This window comes from Lissotriton helveticus, chromosome 1_1 (assembly GCF_964261635.1).
Source record: "Lissotriton helveticus chromosome 1_1, aLisHel1.1, whole genome shotgun sequence".
In the NCBI taxonomy this organism is placed as follows: domain Eukaryota; kingdom Metazoa; phylum Chordata; class Amphibia; order Caudata; family Salamandridae; genus Lissotriton; species Lissotriton helveticus.
Window position 1 is genome coordinate 766,865,595 of NC_136057.1, and position 17,341 is coordinate 766,882,935.

The 17,341-nt window shown below is 44.9% G+C and overlaps 1 protein-coding gene across 10 annotated transcripts in view; it reads left to right on the top strand.

Annotated features, from left to right (window-relative positions):
• The window catches only part of ANKRD26 (ankyrin repeat domain 26), a 1,096,841-nt gene that overhangs the window by 704,390 nt on the left and 375,110 nt on the right, over window positions 1-17,341 (top strand). For all 10 annotated transcript variants that reach the window (XM_078674324.1, XM_078674330.1, XM_078674326.1 and 7 more), the window contains one exon: window positions 5,423-5,500. In XM_078674324.1, the coding sequence (XP_078530450.1) occupies window positions 5,423-5,500 (78 nt within the window). The remainder of the gene's footprint in view (window positions 1-5,422; window positions 5,501-17,341) is intronic.

The window sequence follows — 17,341 nt, forward strand, 5'->3', positions numbered from 1 at the left end:
TTGCAGTCCCAGTCTAGAGGATCCTTTCGTAAATACAGAGGATACGGGAAGTTTTCGTTCGCAAGGGCAGCCTCATCAGCAGCAACAGCAGCAGCAACAAAATACGCTTTATAAGTCTTATAGAAGAAGAAACAGAGGTTGTCCACGAGGTCGCCAACCCTCCTCCTCCTCTTCCTCTACCTCTCCTCCTAACACCGCAGCAAAGCAGCCCTAGATTCCCCCTTCCCAGTCATGTTGGTCCTGTTGGGGGTCGGCTTACCCATTTTCTGCGGGATTGGGAATCGGTCACTACAGACCAATGGGTTCTCAATCTTGTGGCAAATGGGTATGCTCTACCCTTCAGGGAATTCCCTCCAACTTACCCTCCTTGTCAAGGGGCTGGCTCAGAGGAACATCTCCGTCTCCTTCAGGAGGAGGTTCTGTCTTTGTTAAAGAAAGGCGCGATCGAGGTGGTTCCAGAGCAGGAAAGGGGTCAGGGATGCTACTCCCGGTATTTCCTGATTCCCAAGAAGGATGGCAGGCTTCGTCCAATCCTGGATCTCAGGATCTTAAATCTTTATCTGAAACAAGAGAAGTTCAAGATGCTTACTCTTGTGCAGGTTCTTCAGGCGCTGCTGGAAGAAGACTGGATGGTGTCGCTCGACTTGCAGGACGCGTATTTTCACATCCCAATCCTGAAGTCGCACAGGAAGTATCTCCGTTTTACGGTGGGGTCGCAACACTACCAGTTTGCGGTCCTTCCGTTTGGTCTTACTACTGCGCCTCGAGTCTTCACCAAGGTGATGGCAGTGGTGGCAGCCCATCTCAGGAGGTCGGGGATTCCTGTATTCCCCTATCTGGACGACTGGCTGATCAAAGCAGAGTCTCCAGAGAAGGTGCTCCATCATCTGCAAGAGACAACTCAGTTGTTGTACAGGTTGGGTTTTTCGATAAATGTACCCAAGTCTCACCTGGTGCCCTCACAGGGCAACCTGTTTATAGGGGCAGTACTGGACACTACTGTTTGTCGGGCATTCCCTCCTCCTCAAAGGATTCTCGACATTCAGGAAATGATTCCTTTGTTTTACAATGGAGCGGTCGTTCCAGTCCTGAAGGTCCTTCGCCTGCTCGGTCTGTTTGCTTCTTGTATTCTGCTGGTCAACCATGCATGCTGGCACATGAGGGCGCTCCAGTGGTGCCTCCGCAGGCAGTGGTATCAGCACAACGGAGATCTCAGGGAGTCTGTGAGGATCTCCAGAGAAACTGCAGCGGATCTGTCTTGGTGGAGCGTGGAGGGCAATCTGTCTCAATGAAAGCCCTTTAATCTGCCTCCATCGGTTGACACAGTGATCACGGATGCCTCCACTCTAGGGTGGGGTGCTCATCTGGGGGATCTGGAGATCAAGGGTCTTTGGTCTCCAGAGGAAAGGTTGCTTCACATCAACCTTCTGGAATTGAGGGCGATTCGTTTGGCACTCAAGGCCTTCCTCCCTTCCCTTCGCGGTCAGTCGGTTCAGGTCCTGACAGACAATACGACCGCGATGTGGTATGTCAACAAGCAGGGAGGAGTGGGGTTGCATCTTCTCTGCAGAGAAGCTCTGCGTCTCTGGTCCTGGGTTCAGGTCCACCGGATTTGTTTGATGGCAAATCATTTGGCCGGAGTTCTGAACGTTCGCGCAAACAGTCTCAGTCGGCAGTTCTCAGCCGACCACGAGTGGAGGCTTCACCCAGAAGTGGTTCGTCACGTCTTCCGGACGTGGGGGACTTCTCAGGTGGACCTGTTCGCCACTCACGAGAATGCTCACTGCCCCTCATTCTGCAGTCTCCAGTATCCGTTGCAGGGATCATTGGGGGACGCGTTTCAGTTGAGTTGGGATTCGCAACTCCTTTACGCGTTTCCTCCGATACCCTTGATTCCTCACGTTCTGAGGAAGATTAGCCAAGACCGGGCCCAAGTTATATTGGTCGCCCCGGATTGGCCAAGAAGGGTGTGGTACACAGATCTTCTCCATCTCTCCTCGTGCCCGCCGCTCCGTCTCCCTCTCAGGGCAGATCTCCTCTCTCAGATGGAGGGGCAGGTTCTACACCCCCACCTCCAGACCTTACACCTTCATGTCTGGAGATTGAACGGGGCAACCTGAATTCCTTTTCTCTCCCGCCTGATGTGGTGGATGTAATTCTTTCGGCCAGGCATCTTTCCACCAAGTCCATCTATTCCTATAGGTGGTCCAAATTTGTTTCCTGGTGTGGAGAGAAATCTATTGACCCCTTGAGAGCTCGTTTGTCTAACATACTTCAGTTTGCTATTTCTTTGGCCCAGCAGGGTTTTGCTGTGGCGACTGTAAAGGGTTATTTATCGGCCTTGTCGGCTTTCCTTTGTTTGCCGGACCAGCCGTCATTATTTAAGTCACCTATTGTATTACGCTTTATAAAAGGTCTTACCAACAAATTCCCTCCAACTCCATTTATTGTGCCTCAATGAGACTTGAATCTTGTCTTGACCTACTTGATGGGTTCACCCTTTGAACCTCTAAACAAGTGTCCCATGAGACTTCTGTCTTTTGAGACGGTCTTCCTTGTTGCAATTACCTCGGCAAGGAGAGTAAATGAGCTTCAAGCTCTTAGTTCGAAACCCCCATTCCTGACCATTCATGCTGAGAGAATGGTACTTAGGACCAGGGCTGCTTTTCTGCCTAAGGTGGTAACTCCCTTGCATCTGGGGCAGTCCATTACCCTTCCTACCTTTTATCCTCCCCCTCACCCTTCCAAGGAGGAGGGGCGGCTTCACCGCCTAGACTCTAAGAGGGCGGTGAGTTTCTACCTCGATAGGACTAAAGACTATCGTGTGGACGACCAGCTTTTTGTTGGATTGGCTGGCTGTAAGAAGGGGAAAGTGGTGCACAAGCGCACGCTATCGAGATGGATTATCCTGTGTAAAAAGATCTGCTACGCCCTGGCTGGTAAGGAACCTCCAGACGATATAAGGGCTCATTCTACTAGAGCAAAGTCATCAACATCTGCTTTGGCTAGAGGCTTAACTGTAGAAGATATTTGTAGGGCCGCAACTTGGGCCTCCCTCCACACTTTTGTGGAGCATTACTGCTTGGATTCTGAGGTGAGGAGGTACGGCCACTTTGCGCGCTCTGTCCTCCAGGATTTTTTGGTATAGCAGAGTGGACACCCTCCTCCGGGAGTGGGGACTGCTGTGGGATTCTATTCACAAGGTGAGGAATCCACTGGCAGATGTATCTATCAGAAGAACAAGTTACTTACCTTCGGTAACGCTTTTTCTGGTAGATACAGTATCTGCCTGTGGATTCCTCACTGACCCACACGCCATGTGCCATTCTACGACACTCTGCTCCAATCTATGACATTCTATTACACGTTACAGGCAAAATCTGCCTGAAAGTACAGTTTTGCACTACAAGGCCTACAGGGTCCAGCAAGGTACTAATCAAACATGCATGTGTAGATTTACAGTCCCTAACATCCTACATAGACTCCTTATGACACGTTTAAAAATTGTCATATTTATCTGGCTCTGCTTAGAATCAGATTTCAAAGCTTTGTCCCCCCCCCATACTGGATCAAGTTCATTACTCAGGAGCACCCGCCTTTGAACGCTTGTTCCAGGCTTCTGCCGAAATGCGCTGTTTGGAGAAGGGTAATGGACGCGTGCGCTGGTGCCGTTACACCCCCTGTGGAACAGTTGTGGCAAGAGACCTGCTGCAAATGCTCCTGGTAGTTAGGGTTGGCCACCAGGAGAATACCTCTACAACACGCCACTCCAATCTACGCCATATATGTTCAAATTAAGTCTACAGGGCTTGAGATAGTCTGGCCCTCAAGGCGGCCAAGCAGAGAACAAAGCACATAGTGCTTCACGGTGATTTGTGAACATTTCCCTGCAGAGGGCTAAGTGGTAGGTGCAACAACATTAATTCTTTTTGGATGGGGCAGAGGCATATGTGAGGGCCTCTCCCCAAGCTAACTCTTGGCCCCAGGGAGCCCATCTCTCTCGGCCTACTGCAATAAAGAATTTCCCTGGAGTCCCCATACTCCCAGGACAGCAGAACACTGCCAAGGCATTGACACCCCCTGTGCCCGTGTCTTTGATTGGGCAGGTTGTGCCAGCACATTGCCTCCTGTCTGTGTGCCGTGGGTAGGAGAGAGCAGAGTGGCTCCTGCCTGCGGTTGGGAGCTAGAAAGAACATTATTGACTCCCGCCGGAGGTGGAAACGGGAGAGACTTTTCTGCTTCCGTGCCAGCCGTAGAAGGACTCCCTACAGCTTATATGTATGCCAGATGGGACCTGAACACCCCCCATAAAATTTAAAGAGACCCGCAGAAGACATAAACTGCAAAGCCCTGACAAGGAGCGCCCTATAAAGCTCTTCGAGGGGCTTCTAATTTGCATACTTTACCTTGTGGTGCCACAAAGAATGGCAAGGGTACCACCAACAATTAATGAAGAGTATTAATGGGGCTTCAGAAGGTGTTGCAGCATTCCAGATAGTTTTTGAAAACACACCCTAAGTCTCCCAGATTTATGACCCTGGAACAGGTTTGCCTTCATTGCAAAGCCCTCCTGGAGCTGGAGCTTTTGTTCTTAGGCTCCCGAGTGACGGTACACCTTGTGGCTGGCCCTACTACTGCAGAAGTATTCTTATAAAAGTAGAAGAAGGAAAGACACTGTGACACGTTTTTGTTTACAAACAGTGCTTTATTGACAATGGTAATGGCTGATAATGCAAGGTTTTAGAATATAATGAATGGTATTGACTGTTGGTACTACCCCCGGTTGACTTCATAGATCGCTCATATGTATTGTATATTGGTACTGTCCCTACTGACTTCATTCTGGTTACATTGTTGTATTATACTATGTGACTGCCTTTCACTGATGTGGTGAGACCCCGACCAAGCTAGTAGGCCTACCTTATTTATAATACTATGATGTTGCATCTAATATAGGTCGGGATATTGTGGTTATAGGATTCAGAACTCTCTAGGGGTGTAACGTGTGACTGCTCTGCTTTGCTACACGGGAGTGTCATTTGCCGACATGGGATATTTGGTTCCTAGTAAAGAGACAATTGCGGACTTACTACATCTGAAGGGCCCACAAATTCAGTGGCTCCGTATTTTAATCTCTTCTCTGTCATCCCGATTTCAGCTGATCAACAGCTGGAACTTTTGAGGTGTGGTTAGAGTAGTGCGGTTCAATGGTGTTGAGAGGTGTATGTTGACGATCAGTCGGAAACAGTGTATTATGTAATTTTCTTTTGTGATTACTAGAAATAATGTTAAAATCACATGTAATGTAATTTCTAAATATTCTATGAGAATAGGGCACATAATTGATTATTGTCACTGTAATGATTAAGTTATTGTTTTACAAGTGTTTTACTATGTTATATGTTTTTTTTAATGTTTATAGATTCGTACCCGTCTTGAAGATCTGATCACAAACCTACAATCAACAAAGATCGGTTTGGAAGAGCAGCTCAACCATCAGGTAGGAATCTGACTCTTCATTGTGATGTGCCATAGTACTGTTCATTTTCATTTTGTAACCATGACATTTACTAGGTGTGACAAGCTCTTTCTCTCTGTGCATCTAGTTTTGTAAAGTAGTTCATGAGAAGCCTTTTCCACGCATTTCCCCCTGTGCATGCTCCTCCTCCAGAATGGAGGCTCAGTATAGTCCTGGCGCATTCCTGGTCAGGGAAGACCCAAGCATCCCCTACTACTACACCTTACCTAAGATCCATAAAGGAGTCAACCCCCCTCCTGGACGTCCCATTGTTTCTGGGATTGACTCCCTCCTGGAACCGCTGAGTAAGTTCTGTGAATTTTTTCTATGTCCCCTGGTCACAGAGACTCCAACCTATCTCAGAGACACGACGGAGGCCCTCAACCTGATTGACAATTTCGAGAACCCTTCTAACATCAGCCTCCTCGTCACACTTGACGTGGAGGCACTCTACACAAACATCCCTCAGGACGCTACCTTGGACGTATTGGAATCAACACTACAGAAGGTTGATCCCTGGCCCTACAAGACATCTATCTCTTTCATCTGCGATTGTCCTTCCCTAGCTCTCAAAGAGAACTTATTTGCATTCCACAAACATATTTACCATCAGATCCAGGGCACCAGCATCGGAAGCACCGTTGCTCCGAGTCTGGCCTGCCTTCACATGGCCGATTTTGAAACCAAACTCATCCTTAAGGACAGTAACCCGTACAATACCAACATTTTGATGTGGTGCCGTTACATTGATGAGGTCTTGGTCTTCTGGAATGGGGACGGAGAACTGTACAATGAATTCTGCGTCTGGATCAACACTCTAGACTCTAGACCCTTTCCTCAAATTCACAGGAGCACAATCCCAAGACCGCATCCCTTTCTTAGATCTGGAAATCTCTCTCAACAATGGAGCCTTACACACAACCAACTACAAAAAACCTACGGACAGGAACAGTCTATTCACATATGATAGCCATCATCCAAAAGCCCTCAAAGACAACTTGCCATTAGGGCAGTTTCTACGCCTTCATAGGAATTGCGACGCCCTCCAGGAATTTGAAAAACAGTCTAGAATCCTGTCACACAACCTGTTGCACCGTCACTATCCTCACAGGATCATACGTCAGGCCCACAAACGAGCCAAGAACAATAACAGAGAGGCCCTCTAGGAGATCAGGGAAAGACAGAAGACAGACACAATGATGTGTGTGACCACATTCACGCCCAATTCTAATAAGATTCAGAAACATTGGAAGATTCTGGAGACCGGCTCCTTTTCCCCAGAACCTATTCCACTATTTGCTTTTAAAAGTACGAAGAACTTCAGAGACCTCCTGGTCCATACACGCCCAAAAAAACACTACTATGGGTCAAACCACTTTGTGGGCTCTCCCCCCGGTTGAGGGTCATTATCCTTGCGGCAGTTGCTCTGTCTGCCCCTTTACTGCATCTTCTAAAAGTATTGACCTAGGTTTGGCTAAACCATGGCAACAAAGGAGGCACACCAACTGCAACACAAAAAATTGTGTATACCTGGTAACATGCCCTTGCGAGAAAAAATATGTAGGGATGACCACACGACCTATAAAACTAAGAATAGGGGAACATAGAAGCATGGTGCAGTGTGGAAAAACGCACACGAAACTATTAAGCCACTTTCTTGAAATGAATCACAGTGCAGATAGCCTGAGATGGACCATCATAGAAGCTAACTCAACTTGGACGAATACCACACCATTTAGACAAGAACAACGCTGGGTGTTTTGCTAAAAAGCAATTCCTTAGGCTTAAATGATGAAATACCTTGAGCTGAATTGACAACCTGAACACCGTTTTTGCACTGGCAACTTATTCACATCTGATATGCCACTGTAAATGAACATTCAGTATCCCTAACACCGTCTATAGCCTTACTATCAACCCCCACACGTTCTGCAAATGAGATGACCCACCACTAGACATTTACTCAGCCGGGATGGACCTAGACTGACTGACTGCCAACAGCATCTACCACTCAGACCCTTACATAATGGGGTTTTCCGTATCACAAACATATGCCATGCAAGTCTTTCCTTATTGTACATCCAAGATGACCACATTATGATGACGTCAGCTCTCCCCATGGACGAGTCTTTTTGTCAACAACCTACCACGAGGAGCTTACAAGTTTCATGTGAGGAAAGGCAGTATTGTCTGTTAATATTAATAATATTTTCGAATAATCCGCCCTCCATCCCCCACCCGGTAGACTATTACTTAATCATTAACATAACCCCCTAGCTAACTTTGAAGATATCTAAGTTGGTTAGTCTAAGATGGCGCCCGCTCCCCTTCAATGATCCGTCTTATTTTCAAGAGCGTTTTACAAGTGGCACACCAAGGTACGCCCGCACGTTATTCACACAACACTCTAAGATGGCCGCCATAGACGGCAGCGATTTGGGCTGAGTCACTGAGTTTTCCACACTAGACTCGCCAAGCCCCGCCCACGTGCATCACGCCATACCACTTTCGCAGATGTAAGCTGACTATAACAGATCCCCGTCTTCACCACGTTCACTGGCGGCAAAAACGGAGGGGTAGGCTCACGGCACTATGCAGGATGACTGAATGTGAGTACACTATCACTACGATTGTGACGATGCAGGTGAGATGGCTAATGTGAGGGGCTGCGTTTAACAGCTGATACAAACTTCTCTGCCCCGCAAAGTTTGTTTTTCAGATTTTCATCCGTTTATGTCCCTGACCGCTGGCGAGACTGACAATTCCTAAATAGGGGTAGGCTCCCTTCATGCATTCGATATACAGATGATCATGGCATGACTCGGAGTGTATGGGTGTGTGAAAAGGTCCCCCACTTAACCTTTGATAATCTATTGTTTTTCCAAAAAACGGCACCAAAACAAAATAAGGATTCTGCACGATGTGATGAACAACACCACTATCATAAATGATTATGACAACCGGGATGCCACTTTGGTCATTTCCTCATGAGCATTATCAACGCTTGACCATGGGCACCATGTTGTATTGTATGTGAACCTACGAATGATATACCACCCTAGATGGGCGCAAGTTCACAAGGGTGTTGATCCACCTGTATGCACGAGCTCACAGGATTTTAATGCGCAATGTGAGTCACCGAGCAGCTGGCATTGAGTATGCTCACTTCACAGAATTACGTGATGCATCACATCATGATAGAATTGTCAAAAACTTGTTTTAAACTGTTTGTGTCTCTCTCGTTTCTCTCATTTACATTTTCCCATTAGGTTGGAACACAGGATTCTTTTGGGAATTCTAGTCAGTGTTAATATACACTGCAACCGCATTATAGGTACCGAAGGAATATAGGGCGTCTTTTCCCTGACTTCTTCCCTTTATTTTCACTTGATTCTTCACTGTTGCACTTGGTCCTAATGAAGCGCTCTTGGATCCTCTAGGGACCGCTCGTGGCGCGAAACATGTTGACCTGAAATACTTCTTTTCACACACATTCTTTTCTCACGGATGCGAGAGAAGTGAAAAATATTCACCACTTCTCCACATTTGTTTGACGGAGGATCTCCACATCCCATTGCCACTTTTAACCTTGTCTTCGGATCCCCTAAATAAAACACAGCTCTGGGTACCGTCGAAGACCACCTTAACCCACTCACCACTACTTTTAGGCTCCCACAACCGCATGCACAACTACGGCGTCTCCTAAAAAGATCTCTGCTAAAGAGCCCTTTGGCGGGGCCCGTGAGGGACTGCAGCGTCACCCCCATGAGGAGCAACGCCCGATGATGAAGCATGACACTCGCAAGGGTGTGTGACGGCACTATATAAAAAAGGAGTATTTCCCTACCTGCACAATACCCAACCATACTGAGAGAGGTACATTCTTACAACCAGAATAGGTTGTTCTATCCCCCTATCTCCTCTTTAGGAACAGTTACCCTATAGTGAATATTACGTTTACCTTTGGGAGCCTGGGTACTGGACCTGTTTTTTCTTATTTAAGCTCCCTGTCTCCCCCCCTTCTTTATTTGTGCTTGTATCCCTCTTACTAGCTGTTACTTCTGCAATGAGGGTGAGTGAAATACAAGTCTTCACAATCATGGATCCTTTTCTACATTTCACCGAAAACTATGTAGCTTTACGGACAAACCCGACATTTATACCAAAGGTACCAGCAAAATTTCACCTCAGTGAGCCGGAGATATTACAATCTTTCTTTCCAAATCCATCTAGCCCAGCAGAACGGGTATTGCATACGTTGGATACCAAGAGATGCTTGAAATTCTACCTACACAAGACGAAAGAGATAAGAAAAACAGATCAGCTCCTGGTCGCTTATGGACAAGGAAAACAAGGAACAGCTGTAACAAAGGCTACGATCGCCAGATGGGTCTCATCTGCATTTCAGTTCTGTCACGAAAAGGCTAACAAGCCCCTGACAGAGAGAGCTAAAGCACACTCCACAAGAACAATTTCTGCATCTGCAACTTTGTTTGCTGAAGTGATACTAGACAAAATATGCTGTGCTGCGACATGGAAGAATGTCCACATGTTTACAAAGCATTACTGTCTGCAATCTATGCAACGATAAAATTCTGCTGTTGGACAAGCGGTACTGCGGCATCTCTTCAGTTAAGGTCAGCTTCATTTGTTTGACATAAGAGGAGCTCTTTAATTTAATAACAGTATCGCGTATGTCTGAAAATCTATATACAAATGCATCTGTGTGTATATATATATATGTGTGTGTATATATATATATATATATATATATAGATATATATATATATATCTATATATATATATATTCACTGAAAAAACCATAGGTTATAGACCATATATAGTTAGGAATTAGCATTTACAAAACCTTGAAAATTCACTGAAAAAACCATAGGTTATAGACCATATATAGTTAGGAATTAGCATTTAAAAAACCTTATTTTACTCACACAAAACCATTGAAATTCCATATATAGTTAGTTGCACTAACTATATATCGCGCACCTGCAATCCACTGCTGATCATGTCACATATTACATCATTCATGACATGGTCAGTGACATCACTGATGACATCACTGATGACATCTCAAATGACATCACTGATGACATCACTGATGACATCTCATTTGACATCATTCTTGTGCTAATACGATAAACCTCTTCAGACTCTAATATAACCTTAGATACACTCAGTGTATACAGACACTCACACACTTCCACTCATCCATGGAGTTACTCACACACCCAGTCAGTCATGCAAAGAAACAATCTCATCTCCATTTCTTCAACTATACAGTTAAACACACCTTACTTATTGAAACATATACTAACACATATTTACTCTCTTATACAATCCCTGATACAAGTTCACAATGATCGATACAACCACTCACTCATTCGGTGGCTCTCATGCACAGTTATTTATATATGCCAACTCTCACATGTACTGTGTTTTACATATGTACTTACTATGACATGTAGCATTGAGATATCCATTCACTCATCAATACACTCATGCACACAGTCAACTGCCCATGTAGCTGTTTCCACATGCACTCTTGAACTCATACACCTAGTGAATAAACTGTTCACACATCTATGCATAGAGTCACACACCTTCCAGCCACCCCCACACAAACTCAATCTCCCATAGAAATACTTGGGCAAGCAATTAATAACACATATAGCCTCTCGTATAGCTAATGATCAACACATGCAGCAGTTTACAGAACAACAGACATAATGATGCACAAATTAAGACAGTTTAGTCACTAACCCATGCATTCAGTGAGACACATTTAATCACTCACTCATACAGTCAGTCACGCACCTACTAAATCCTTCATCCAGACACTTATACATCCACTCATTCTTCAATATGTAAGATATATTTTAACTTTACAGAAACATACAGTCACTGGATGTTGTCATCAGTGATGTCATCAGTGATGTCATTTGAGATGTCATCAGTGATGTCATCAGTGATGTCACTGACCATGTCATGAATGATGTAATATGTGACATGATCAGCAGTGGATTGCAGGTGCGCGATATATAGTTAGTGCAACTAACTATATATGGAATTTCAATGGTTTTGTGTGAGTAAAATAAGGTTTTTTAAATGCTAATTCCTAACTATATATGGTCTATAACCTATGGTTTTTAGGTTTCGTAACCTGGCGAGGGGCGAAGCCACTCCCAGATCGAAATCTGTTGTTTCTAATAGTGAGGTTAGGACAGCCTCTGTTTCCAATTGGCTAGCTCCATAAATGGAGGCTAGCCATTGGGAGGCAGAGGCTGTCAATCGCGTTTTCTCTCGAAAACGCGATTCGGGGGCGTTTCTGGTGCTTTTTTTAAGCCCCGCCCCTTTGTCCCGGGCCGCGCTGCGATTGGCTGCCGGCCCGGGACACCCCCGTGACGTCATTCCCGGGCCGCGCTGTGATTGGCTGCCGGCCGGGAAACCCCCGTGACGTCAGCCAATCACAGCGCGGCCCGGGCCTGACTTGTTTTGAAAGCATGCAGAAATCAAATGCTCGTGTTTTTCGTAGCGGCCCTCGGCGTCATTAGACTAATTAATAATGTACAAAACCCGGTTCAAACAAGAAGTCGTCTTTGTGTACTAATAAACATTTTCAAATTGTTTTTAGAGGCAAGCATGACACGCTTGGGAGTGATAAAAAAAGGTACATATAAACACTTGTCAAGATCAGAGTGGGAGCAATTGCTTCAATAGAACGCACTCCCATGACAAATTAAACCTTGTTTTAAGGTTGGTTGCGCTTCTTTCCATATCCAGGCGCACACGGGCATATGTCGCTTACTAACCAGTTTTTGATAGGACAGTCGCTGAAGCTGCTCGTCATTGGATGACAAACTTGGCAGGCTCACGGGATTGGTTAGTACTTCCGACCCGAAGTTTCGATTTACGGAAGTGTTTCCTAGGAATGCTGCTCTTCCCAAGAGTGGCAACATTTTTGCACACTTAGAAGAAATATAACCCTGACTCGTCTGTTATAGTTTCAGGTCGCAGGTATGGCTCTTGCCTTCCCCAGGGCGCCCCTAATACCGGCGCTGAATGGCCCCCTGCAGCGCTCCGTGCACATACTGCTAGGCAGTGCCACGGTCTACCGGCCGTCGCCCACCTACCCTCGCCCGCTCTGGGCTGTGCCCTGCAGGCTGCATGCCAGCTCCCCCAAGAACCTGCCCCTGAAACAGTGGACACTGGTGGTCAGTCCCGTCGGCCGCCTGCTGGTGGAGCTGCCTTGCCACGTGCGGGTGCGGGCTCTGGACCCTGTCACCTACCCAGACGGGGACAGGGTATTCGTCACGGTCAGCGGGGCGCCCCGGCCTCTGCCGCAGGGGCTGGACATCAAGGACCTCGAGGTTAAGTACAACGAGTCGGCCAAACGGATGAGCATCCTCTCTGAGCACATCGACAGCCAGAGCCAGGTGGAGGTGTGCACGCCTGCCAGGTTTGGTACGTGAGAAGCAGCAGAGCAGAGCTCGAACTTTAAGAGCATGTTTAGACCTTCACGCCTTTTAAGAGAGCTATATTTCCAATGTGCTACTGTACACGTTTACATTAATATATCTATGTCTGTGACATTTGGATCCCTCATAGGACACCACTAGTGACACTTAATAAAACGCTAAGAAAACTGGGGTATCTACCTCAGTTAATCTTTGAATAAAGTAGTGTTCTGTCCATAATGACAATAACAAGGCTGCAATAAGAGAATGCAGCAAAAACATATGGCTAGGTAAACTAAGCACATCTGATACGGGACAAGCGAATACCTCTGGGATTATCCCATGTCAGATCCCACTCTTTAGTATTTGTGGCTTGATATTTTTATGTGTATAATGTAGTGATATGAACTTGCTCCTTCGTATGAGCAGCACTTCCAGTTTTGAGTTTTCCATGCGTTTTAACTTTTAATTCTTAGGATATTTGCATTTCCTTTTAGAAAATACTGCAAGTTTTAAAAAAAAAACCACACACACGAGACTCCATGATATACTTAAACCCAATCTGGAATTAGTCATGTTTTTAGTTTTATTATGGGCTTGTTTCTGTTTACGTTTGTATGTCTTTATTTCTCGTAACACTGCAAACATGACAGGTGTGCTACTACTGAAGTATAGTTACTCTTTCAAAAACAAATTCATCTACCAACATATTCTGGAGCTTTATTAACATTTTTAATACTCTTATTAAGGAAACTGTGCTCTGGTGCAAGGGCACTTAACCTAGCCTAGAAGCCGAATATGCAAATATGTATCTTTGTTATTTGCTACCGATGATTGGTGAGTGTTTATTTGACACCATTATCTGTAGCTTGATCTTTGAGGCTTTTCCTTTACATATACCCTCATTAAAGTGAAATGATGAGGCTTTGGCTATACACGAGAAACTTGAGAATAAAAATAAGCATTGGTAAAGCCGATATGTATCACCTTTGAGACTTACTGGCTACCATTTTTTTGTCATGTTGCACAGTATCCCTGATGCTATGCAGCATGTTTAAACAATTTTTTAAAAGCCACATCATTTTGTAGGCGTGGTTAGTGAAAAGAAAAAATGCGGAAAATCCTATTTTTATTTATTATTTTCGGAAACAACACGAGGTAAAAAGTGTTGGAAGCAACACAGAGAGCTGGTGGGGAGTGGAAGAAACATGGGTGTGCAGAAGCAACATCATGGGGGTGGGCGGTGGTGAAAGCAACACAGGATGTGTGTGGAGGGAAGCAACACTGAGGGTGTGAAGGAAGCAACATGTGAGAGTGGGTAGTGGGAAGCAAAAGATAAACATTTGGCGCTGGTGGAGGAGGCGCACATGGGTGGTGAAAGAGCAACAGAAGCCAGCATGACAGAGGAGGAGAAGTAGACAAGAATGCACTGGGTAATACATGTACTCTAGAAGAGTGCTTAAAAAGAACAAGCACTGGCGTTGCCAATAGGTCTCGCAGTAGGAAAGTTGGAGCTATTGGTTTTGTAAATGACATTTTATATTTATATATCGTTATTGGCATTGTCAATAACAATATATAAATATAAAATGTCATTTACAAAACCAATAGCTCCAACTTTCCAAATGCGAAACCTATTGGCAACGCCAGTGCTTGTTTCAGTGAATTTTCAAGGTTTTGTAAATGCTAATTCCTAACTATATATGGTCTATAACCTATGGTTTTTTCAGTGAATTTCAATGGTTTTTTAATAGCAAATATCATAAGCTGTCGAATGTCAAGTACGTGGTAAGTGAAAACATTTTCGTGTTTATGCACACTGATCTGCTTTGAATGGTGCCCCCCCCCCCTCATTTCTATTAGGAGTACTCTCTCTTTGCAGATAGTGAAAGGTAGTTAACGCAGGTCTTTGCCCCCATTGTAATCCGTCGTGCCTGCTTCTCTCTCCATTTGATTGATTGTTATCCAAGTATTTACTGTTTTAGAATTAGTTCTCTTTGGTTCATTCTCTATTTACAAACAAACACAGAGTCGCAATACTCTGTTCAGTCTTTGCAGATAACGAAAAATCGTGTAAAAAAAAAAAGAAAAGGAATCGAGCAAAATCAGTAGGCCACTAATGGGATCTCTTTTTGACCTCGCTAAAATAGAAACATTAGGAACAACCCCTCATGACAAATACAAAACTAGTGAGATGAACTGAACTCCACACAATGATGGCTGCAAAACAACTCGGCTCCGCCACCCACCCCGCCCAAAATAACGATAAAGAACGGCTGCCATGATTGGTTGCGGAATGACCACGACGGAGCTACGAAATGGTGCTGCTCTCATGCTAACCCCAGCTTTAGTCTGAAACATCCAGAAACACTGTAGACTACCAATTCGATCAGTTCCGGTAGCGCCCCAATGTAACCCGGTAGAGAAGAACTAGCTCTCCCCTCTTTGACTGATGGTTCTTGTTGCCTGTCCCTTCTGTTGTCATTTAACAGAACTATTTAGCCTGCTGAAAGGGGTTGTGTTCCGACCGCTGGTTGGTGGAGACATTTTGACTATATTCTGTACCTGCGTTGTCGCGTAATGCGTCATATGACGCGCCGCGTTAGCGCATCCGGAAGTCATCCGGGGCGCGCAGCGCGTAACGTAAGCATAACAAGTCATGTGACTTGTTAATAAAACTTTTCATTGGTTCATTTTACTTTTCTTATTGTAATGATGAAAGGCTTGGTCATATGACCTAAAAATTACGCTTTTCATTACTTCCGAACATTATTTTTTCTTAAATATATGTTATAATGTTCCAGGCTAATGTACTTTCCCGGAAATTTTACAACTGTCCTGCAAGTAAAATATATTCTTTTTTCGAGAAAAAGAGCGTTTCTTCGTCCCATGACGGAGCCGTTGAGCAAAAGAGGGTCGACCTGCTGTCTTAGTCGCCGATACGCCTGAATATGAGATTCTTATCGATCACTTTATGTTGCAGGAATAGAAAACACAACAGCCCTTGACCATTTATCTTTACTGCGTTCCTTCGTATTATACCTTTTACCCTTCATGTAATTGGTCTGCTTTATTTCACTTGCCTTTTAATGATTCTAAAACAGTCACTATTATTAAAAACTTTACCAATGTATATACTACTACCATGTTTTCTTTTAAAAACCTTTATTGAGAAAATTTCATTATACAAATACGAGCCTATAACCACGTGGGCCTGCCACAGAGCAAACTGTAATCGTATATGATGAATAGACATTTACACTGTAGAGGAACGTAACGGGCGGGCCATTAGGTTGCAAGAACTAAGGTGTCTAACAGTTACGGAATCGGTGGACGTACATTTTATAATTAAAATACGACAGGGCCAGTTACAATAAAATTATCTAGATATACATTTGCGGGCAAGTACCATGGGTGACGTTAATTCGAACTTTCAACAGTACAGTAATCAATAACACATCAGAACTTAATATCAATAGGGATGTCGAAATATTCAATCAATTCTCGTCCCCGCCCGCCATGTGCTTCAAAACTGCATACGTATCTCGTGATTTCAAGGTTCTGCAACCAGTACACAACAAGGAGTTACGAGTCCCATTTATTCTGGCGCCATTTTGGGCGAGGACGGGCAGGTCCAGGATATAGTCAAAATGTCTCTACCAACCATCGACTATGATGATCTTCATATGCTGTATTTATTAGAGTAACACTCATCTGTCCACATGAAATTAATTTGCCACAATCTAAACATGTCATTTTAATCTTTCCAAAGTTCTTCTAAATATTTGGGACCGTTTCCCTTGCCTCTGAAGCTCTCAGTGCCACTTCTTTGATGAATGTACTAGCAGGTCAGGGGTTCTCCTCCAAATCTCTCTTTTATGCAGCACTATAATTAATTGGTGCCACCTCTCCATATGACGATGCATGGTATAGTTACCACAACTATATTTTTTTTCGGTTCCTCTGGAGAGTTCATCGTGGCAGATGAAGCGTGTAACGTACCGGGCATTTACCTTTTTTTGCATGTACAGGAAAGGAAAAAAAAATCGAGCGTCCGAGTTCTAAGGTGTCCCAGGGCCATTTTGGTGGACCAGGCCCAAATCCAAAGAACAGCCATCTCACAGGCTAATGGGGCGACCCACGCCGAGTTTCAGCATTGTAGTATGACCACACAAGTACAGCAACTTGCTAGACATCACCTCGGTGCCATCCGGATCTCGGCGCCCCACTGCAGATGAAGTGCCTCTCAACTATGAAACCACCACGGTGACATCCGGATCTTGGCGCGTTGTGCTGCCTTCGGCCTATTCGCACATCGGTCCGCTACTGACGCCATCTCACAGGCTAATGG